Consider the following 8867-nt stretch of genomic DNA (forward strand, 5'->3'; position numbering starts at 1 on the left):
ATTAAGTATCATCAAGGAAACCTTTTATAGAAGAATCACGGAAAACAAAGTTTAATTCCATCAATCTTCTTCTTTTAAATGCTGTAAGAAAAAACCATAAATGATATATCCCGTTGACACTGCTTTCTATTTGGAAAAGAAAATATATATATATATATATATTGAAGAATGTGGATGATGCAGATGGGCACAGTATTACATAGAATGTGAGAAATTTCTTTGATCCACGAGGACTAGTTGTTAGTAAAAATGGGAATGTTCCTAATACTAACATATTTTTATAACCAAATGTTTCTCACCGTGAGTGCAATCCTGAGTGTTGGAAGTAAAAAAAAAAAATAAATTTAAAACACAAAAAAAAATTAAAATGCCTAAGTCGACCTAAGTATCGATCTTAGGTTTTTGAGTCAGAAGGAGTGCCCTAATATATATATATATATATATTAATGCACTCTTGGTTATATAATTTGCTTACATGTCAAAAGAGTAAAGCTACAAGTACCCCAACTTCTTTACACCCACTTCTTCACACCTATAGGTAGCTTTTAAAATTACCATTGGATTAAAACATAATAAAAAGCAATCTTAAATCTAATGACAATTTTAAAAGCTACTTATGAGTGTGGAGAAGTAAGTTGATGTAGACTATAATGTTTGGGAGTATATGAGGAAGACTTGAATGGATAAAGGTGTGAAGACGCCCCGGAAGATGGTGACACGATCCCAGACTCGTTCAGCAAAAGAGGCAACCTGGAACTGCGATCGATCGCACCTTGACTGCGATCGAGCACAGTTTCCCTGTTTTGGAGAACGAAGTCCCTGGAACTGTGACCGATACCCCCTATTTCTGCAATCAAGTGCATGATCGAGCGCACAAGCCCCTGGAACTGCGATCGATCGTACTATAGCTGCAATCAAGCGCACTCGGGGCCTTCTATCATATTTTTCCGCTGTTATTTGTTATAAACCGGCTTAGTTTACTTGTTTTACTAGGATTAGGGTTGTGGGAGCCCTAATTCCGTTTTTTATTAGTACTAGGGGTCTTGGGGCTATAAATAGATGATTATAGCCTCTTGAAAAGACAGTTTATGTTATTTGATCAGTTTTCTTTCAATAAGAATTACTCAAAGTAGTTTTCTTCATATTTTCTTTGAAACCCCAGATAGACACTATAGTTTTGAGAAGAATTCTCAGATCGTTGATAGACTCAAGATCTACGAATTATTTATCCTTCTTCTTGTATTGTTTTACTCGCTTCCACTTAGTCAAGCTGCATCAATTGGTATCAGAGCCCAGTCACTTTCCATGGCTCCAAACACAAGAGGGAGGAAGGGCAACCGCTTTGCAAGCTTACACAACATGTATAAACGCGATGATTCAGTTCACGAGGAACATGAGGTGATTGGGAAGGTGCGAGGAAGGGCAGATTGCGGCTATGAGGGATTAAATTGAAGCCCTCACCACCCAATTGGACGACGCACGCCTACATGACTGGCATCTACGTCGAACCCCACCACGCGTGCCAGAGGAGGAAGATGAAGACGACGACGGGTATGGATCTGCCCCACCACGTCGTGGCTGAAGAAGTGGTTCGGAAGTTAGGCCTTGCAACGGAGAAGCACCCTACACCATATCACTTGGGGTGGCTCAAGAAAGGGGACGAGGTAATTGTGTCTAAACGTTGCCTTGTGAGTTTTTCCATTGGGAAGAGATATAAGGATAAGGTGTGGTGTGACGTGGTGGCGATGGATGCATGCCATATACTACTCGGGAGACGATGGCAATATGATAGGAATGCACATCATGATGGAAGGAAAAACACATACAGTTTCTTGGTTGACAATGTGAAGCTCACTCTCCTACCCGATCTGGGTGAAAGTCCCAAACCTTTAACCAGGACGGGTCAAACATTGTTGGCCAGACATGAGTTCGTCAAGGAGATGCTAGAAGTGGATTGTGGGTACTTACTAGTGGGTAAAGAAGGCAAGAAGATAGAAGAGGTGCCAGAAGAAGCCAAGGGTTTAGTCGAAGAATTTGCAGAAGTATTTCCGGTTGAATTACTCGATGAGCTACCTCCTCTTTGTGACATACAACACCAAATTGATTTGGTGCCGGGATCGAGTCTACCCAACCGACCACACTAGAGCATGAGCCCCAAAGAGCATGAAGAGTTGAGGCGACAAGTGGAGGGGTTATTAGCCAAAGGACACATTCAAGATAGCATGAGTCCTTGTGTGGTACTAGCTTTACTCACCCCTAAGAAACATGGTTCATGGAGGATGTGCATGGATAGTAGAGCCATAAACAAAATCACCGTGAGATACCGGTTCCCTATTCCTTGGTTGGATGATTTTTTAGATCAATTTAGTGGAGCAACGATATTCACCAAGTTGGATCTACGGAGTGGGTACCATCAAATTCGGGTGTGACCAAGTGATGAGTGGAAAACAACGTTTAAAACGCCGGAGGGACTCTTTGAATGGTTGGTAGTGCTGTTCGGATTATCTAATGCACCTAGCACATTCATGAGAGTGATGAACCAAGCTTTTCGGCCTTTTATAGGAAGGTTTGTCGTAGTATACTTTGATAATATACTCATTTACAGCCCCGATAAAGAGGCACACCTTCTACATGTGAGGGAAGTACTACAAGTGCTCCGGAAAGAGAAGTTCTACGCATGACCGGCCAAGTGCTCATTCATGACAGATTCCGTGCTTTTTCTTGGTTATGTGGTGTCTAAAGATGGGTTGGCAGTGGACGAAGCAAAAGTGGCAGCCGTTCGGGATTGGTCCATTCCTACAACATTACACAAGGTAAGGAGTTTCCATGGGTTGGTGTCCTTTTATAGGCGTTTCATTCATAATTTCAGCACCATCATGGCACCTATCACGGAGTGCCTGAAGGAGGGCAAATTCTCTTGGAGTGAGATGGCTACCGAAGCATTTGAGTTAATTAAACTCAAGTTGACGATGACTCCACTACTTAGTCCATCAACCGGAGCGCCGGCCTTGGTCCGTTCACCATTATCTATGGGAGTAATCGACGGGCACCACTGGATTTAGCACCTCTCCCTGATGTAAAGCGCATACACACCAAGGTGGAGGACCTTATTGCACATATACAAGAGGGCCACAAGTGAACCATCCAGAACCTCGAGGACTCTATAGCCAAGTACAAAGCAGATGCGGATAAGAAGCGGGGTGCTGTGGAGTTTGAAGAAGGTGATTTTGTATGGGTGGTGCTCACCAAAGATAGATTTCCTCTTGGCAAGTACAATAAATTAGCGGCTCGCAAGATTGGTCCGGTGGAGATTGTGAAGAAGATCAACTCCAATGCATATTAGTTGAAATTGCCTAGCCATATTAAGACATCTGATGTCTTCAATGTCAAGCATCTTGTGCTCTTTATGGAAGATTTGTCGGAGGAGGATGCGAATTTGAGGGCGAATTCTATTCAACCTAGGGAGGATGATGTAGAATACAATGCTTGGGAGTATATGAGGAAGACCCGAATGGATAAAGGTGTGAAGACGCCCTTGAAGATGGTGACACGATCCCAGACTCGTGCAGCAAAAGAGGTAGTCCCTGGAACTGCGATCGATCACACCTTCACTGCGATCGAGCGCAGTTGCCCTGTTTTGGAGAAGGAAGTCCCTAGAACTGCGACCGATACCCCCATGTTTCTGCGATCGAGCACATGATCGAGCGTAAAAGCCCCTGGAACTGCGACCGAACCTACGAATGAGCACAAGATCGAGTGCTCAAGTCCTTCGTAGTGCGATTGATCGCACTATACTTGTGATGGAGCACACTCGGGGCCTTCTATGTTATTTTTTCGCTGTTATTTGTTTTAAACCGAGTTAGTTTACTTGTTTTACTAGGATTAGGGTTGTGGGAGCCCTAATTTCGTTCTTTATTAGTACTAGGGATCTTGGGGCTATAAATAGATGATTATAGCCTCTTGAAAAGACAGTTTATGTTATTTGATCAGTTTTCTTTCAATAAGAATTACTCATAGGAGTTTTCTTCATATTTTCCTTGAAACCCTAGATAGACTCTATAGTTTTGAAAAGAATTCTCAGATCCTTGATAGACTCAAGATCTAAGAATTATTTATCCTTCTTCTTATATTGTTTTACTCGCTTCCACTTAGTCAGGCTGCATCATAAGTGTAAGGAAGTAGAAGTATGTATGTATATATAGAAGAAGTATGTATGAATTACTCATTGTGAAAATATTAATCACATATGGAAATTGGATCTGTTGAGTAAAATGAAATGCTTACTCTTTCTCAGAACAATTATTTGATGGTGGAATGCATAGTTTGCTCTCCCAAAACCAATGTATGGTGGTATTCAGGTCATCCTTCCAATGCCTTTCATCTTCTTTTGTTGCTTGTACTCTTTTTAGCTTTGGTGTGCTCAAGACTCTATCAAAGAAAATCTTCATCTCTTGGCATTTACTCACAATCAATTCTTCCAAAGATGGGAACTTGAATGAACAATCTCCTAAGCAAAAGTTTGAAAGCTGTGGCAAGCAATCAAGTTTTAAGCATGTCAAATTGTTGAAACTAATCACCTGATCATTCCCTTCACCTCCATCCCCTCTTACAATTTCGTTTATCCTCTTGCATTCACTTGCACTCATTTTTTTCAGTTGCACAAGACTTTTGGCTGTTGAGGATGTAACCAAACTAATCAACCCATGACACTTCAATATTTCAAGCTCAGACAAATTTTGGAAAGATACTGATGATGGTACCAACATTTTCAATATGCCACATTCTGACACTTCTAGAATTTCCAGATTATGAAAAATTGGATATGTTTGGGTGTCTTCGTTCCACAAATGTGTCAGCTTACGATGTCTACTTAGCTTCAACACTCTCAATTGTGCGAGTATCCCAACATGTTTTTCTTGATCAAGAAGTTCTTCATTTGGGAATATTTCTTCCAAATAACTATGACGCAGAACAAGTTCCTCCAGATTGTGTAATCTTTTCAGAAAATTAGGAGGAGAAACATCTGCTTTATTATGATTGCATATCAACTGAAGAACTTTTAATTTGCAAAAGCACTCCTCCAAAAACTGGCCACGCCATATGGTGTCAAAATTCCCCAATAGCATATTCTCCAACTTGGGGAACGTAGCCTATCAATAAACCAATGAAATAAACAAAAGAAAGATGGAGTTAGTATTCAGTGTTAGAATATATTGTGTGAGATTTGATATTATGAGAATATGTTTGTATTGATCGTAACTGATAAAAACAAATCAGAAATATTCAATATTGATTTGATTTTATCAATCATATTTTTTTGTATTCTTTCAACATCCCTATAAATAGGAATCATTGTATTGTAAAATAATCAATTTGAAAGCCTAATGTAGTACGTACGTCATAGGCCGAACTACGTAAAATATTTTGTCTATTTTTATTATTTCTGCATTTAATATTCATAGAATTATGAATTTCTTCATTCAGTTCCCTCAAGAAGTTTGATTAAATCGTAGAATTTATTGTGGGGACTTGGAAATGGAATATGCCCGTGAATTGTATAAACATGTTAGACAAATATATCTTAGATGAAAACTAGAAAGAAAATTGAAGTCTTTCATCATTTGAGAAGTCCAACCCACGAATAAATCAAATGTTAAAAAAATATAGTTTGTTTGAATACCAAGCCACGCTCCTCTGAAACGACAACGTGCACTCGATCCTCCCCTGCTTTTCCCTTAGCCCACTGAAGGTTCTAGCTTTCCAAGGAGTCCTCGTCGTCTTCCAAGCCACCATCGCTGTTGAAATTCACGCTGCTCACCGTCAAGTTCTTGTTGTTGTGCCGCACTGTCCCGACTCCCAACAATGCAATCGGGCTCATTCACCGCGCCCAATTGAACAAGATTTAACGAATGCGTGGGGTTGGGGTTGAGGGCATTTTAAGAAGTTTCGCAGGAAAAAAAGTACATGTGCGGCACGTGATTAAATTTTCATAATAGAAAACAGGAGTGAGTAATTGATTGGCCACATTGACAAATTTTAAAATTTCATTGCTAATTTTTAAATGTTGGAGGTCAAATTGCAAATCGGGTGAAATTTTGGAAAGTAAAGTGTATTTTTCTCTATATAATTTATATGTAGAAAGAAATCAAGAGATCCCGTCATAAGAGTGTAAGTATGGGAGTGCGTACTGAGAATAACATTGTTTTCATTAATATAATGATTGTTGTTTTATTCATGACTGATGTGTGCCAAATATTGCATATTTGGACCCCTAATTTACTTGTGTTAATCCTTTAGCTGTGTTATTATCTGATGTTCTGTGTTAGTTTTGTGTTTTTAGTATTTTGTAGGTGTTGAAGAAAAAAATACTTTTTGGAAGAAAACATACTTTGAGAAGACCTAGATGATGTGGTTAAGTTTAACCAAATCCAAGAAATGGGTAAATCGGATTAAGGATAAGATTGGATAAAATTTCGAATTGGATTCAAATTCAGATTCTATACGTCTCAGTATTTTGACCATAACTTTTCGTTCACATATCCGATTGAGGTGATTCAAGCGGCGTTGGAAAGCTAACTCAAAATACTACAATTCATTGTGAAATAGGATTTTGCTAATTCGGACGTTTACTATTCCAAAATCGTCCCGTAATTAAATGGTACAAACCTGGACGAATTGTATCCGATTTCAACTTGTAAAACCCTAAGTTTTAGGTCTATAAATAGGGAATTATCAGATTAGTTGAGGGGACTACGAATTTGAAGATTTCAGAGGAGAAAGAAGAGAGTTTAAGGTTTTCCTAACTTTTGAATCTCTACTTTGTGATTCTTATTTGTAAGTACTCGATTTTACATTATGAATTCAATCAATTTTGTTTTGTCTTTCAATAACATGAGAGGCTAAACCTTTAACTAAGGTTGAAGATGAAGCCTCACTTATGATTAGCAACTTTGTTTCATGTATGTAATATTTCCCAATTTAATGGTTTAATTGCTCTATTGTTTTACTTCTAATCAATTGGATTGAATAACTCTTGGATATCTATTGTGATTCAAGGATACACTTGATGATTTAAGATTATTCAATATAATTGATTGCTTGGTTTTCTTTGTTAAAAATTGGATTTCCCCTGTGATTTATTCTCTGGATACAATTGATGTTTTGATAAAGATTGGATATTTTTTTGTGATTTCTGGATACAGTTAATGATTTGATCGAATATTGGATTTCTTTTGTGATTCGGGTTATGAATGGATACATGGGATCTTTTGATTAATTCTTTGAAGCAATAGTAAAACAAACTTAAGATTTATATGTGAGAACTTTGGAGAATATTATAGATCATGAAATTATGTTGTTATGAATTTGTGAGTGCGGATTCCGAAACCTTAGTGCTTCGTCATAAGATTTTAATCCCTTTAAATTGTTCATGCTTTTGCTTTTTCATTCAAACAAAAAAATCTCTCAAAAATTTGGAACTAGATTAGGGTTTAATTAATTTAGATTTAAAATTGCTTTCAAGAATACAATTCCCTGTGGGTTCGACCTCGCACTAGCAATCCATTAACTACAATTGATTCGTGCACTTGCGAGTTAAATAAATTTGCAATGACCTACTTTGAAATATTGCATATAAATGAAATAAATGCATATTCCATCCAAAAATAAATAAAGAGCTAAAATGATAGCTACCAAGAAAATTGGGAAGTATTGGGGTGTCAGCCTACCAGTGGACTAGATAGTATCGGTTTATACGGTGGGAGTGTCGACTCCAAAATCTGTTATCCGAGTTATGGCTCTAAGCGAGAGATGTGAAAGAAAATAAATATATGACTTACTTAAACTAAATGATTACTACATTGCATATGCATACATATGTAATCATTGTCATTAATATTGCTTTAATAAACCAACAATTTTTTATACTATTGAAACAGAAAGCTCACTTGTTTGCCTACGTCATATTTAATATTTCTTTAATAAACCAACAATCTTTTTCCTTTCTTATGATTATTTTTTTCTAGACTTTCCTTTGTAATAATAATTAATTGTTTTTTTTTAGTGTTAATGGCATAACAAAACGAGTCATATAATGGAAGATAAGATATATACGAAGTAAAACAGCAAATATGTTTTAAATTTAGAATCAAAAAAGTGTAAAGCTAAAACAGGGGATGGTAAAAAAAAATTTTACCTCTTCGCTGAAGAAATGTTGCATAACAGAATGAGGAGTCTCCTCTACACTCATGTCCTTGAGTTCTTTGTTGATTGTCATGTTGGAACTGAGAGGTTTGGATATGAATGTCTCTACGTTAGGGCAATTTATTATCATCAGTGTCTTCCAGGATGGAAATTCGATATTACTTCCTAAGCAGAATCTTTTGAGGATGGGGAGATCTTCTAGATACAACCATTCTAGTCAAGGAAACAACACCTCTGAAGTTGTTTTTTCTTTTACTCCTAATTCTTCTATGACTCGTATCTCTTCCATAACCTCACATTTGATGACTTGAAGATGTTTGAGCTGCACCAAAAATATAGCTATAGAGAATGACGATATATATTTTATGTTACCAATGCCCTGCACCTTCAAGTATAACAATTTTTCAAATCTTGACGTTGCGTGCGTGTTTCTTAATATGCAAGAGGACCTTTCCGGATGTTGGTTCTGCTCTATCTCAACCAAGTTAACTAATGACAGTTCCAACCTTTGCAAGATGGGGAACACAACCTGCAGCGACAATTAATACTTTATTCTTCAACAACCTAAAAGATGAACAAACTAGGGTATGCATATTATTCTTCTTTCATTTGATGAAAAGACCAAGTTTTCTTTGACCATAGTGACATGGCATGCTATGAGAGGA

General features: G+C 37.6%; 2 protein-coding genes across 2 annotated transcripts; one reads left to right on the forward strand and one right to left on the reverse strand.

Moving 5' to 3' along the window:
- Positions 1-1487: 1487 nt before the first annotated feature.
- LOC148584121 (uncharacterized) lies at positions 1488-2144 on the forward strand. The gene has a single exon (XM_088518747.1). It carries the CDS (start codon positions 1488-1490, stop codon positions 2142-2144), a length of 657 nt encoding a protein of 218 aa, XP_088374873.1.
- Positions 2145-4280: 2136 nt separating this feature from the next.
- Positions 4281-5878, reverse strand: LOC148584122 (uncharacterized). Its single transcript, XM_088518748.1, has 2 exons — positions 5819-5878; positions 4281-5150 (listed from the first exon to the last, which is right to left on the reverse strand). Exons 1-2 carry the CDS (start codon positions 5876-5878, stop codon positions 4281-4283), a joined length of 930 nt encoding a protein of 309 aa, XP_088374874.1.
- Between the last annotated feature and the right edge of the window lie 2989 nt (positions 5879-8867).

This window comes from Corylus avellana, chromosome 8, assembly GCF_965113065.1.
Source record: "Corylus avellana chromosome 8, dhCorAvel1.hap1.2, whole genome shotgun sequence".
NCBI lineage: Eukaryota > Viridiplantae > Streptophyta > Magnoliopsida > Fagales > Betulaceae > Corylus > Corylus avellana.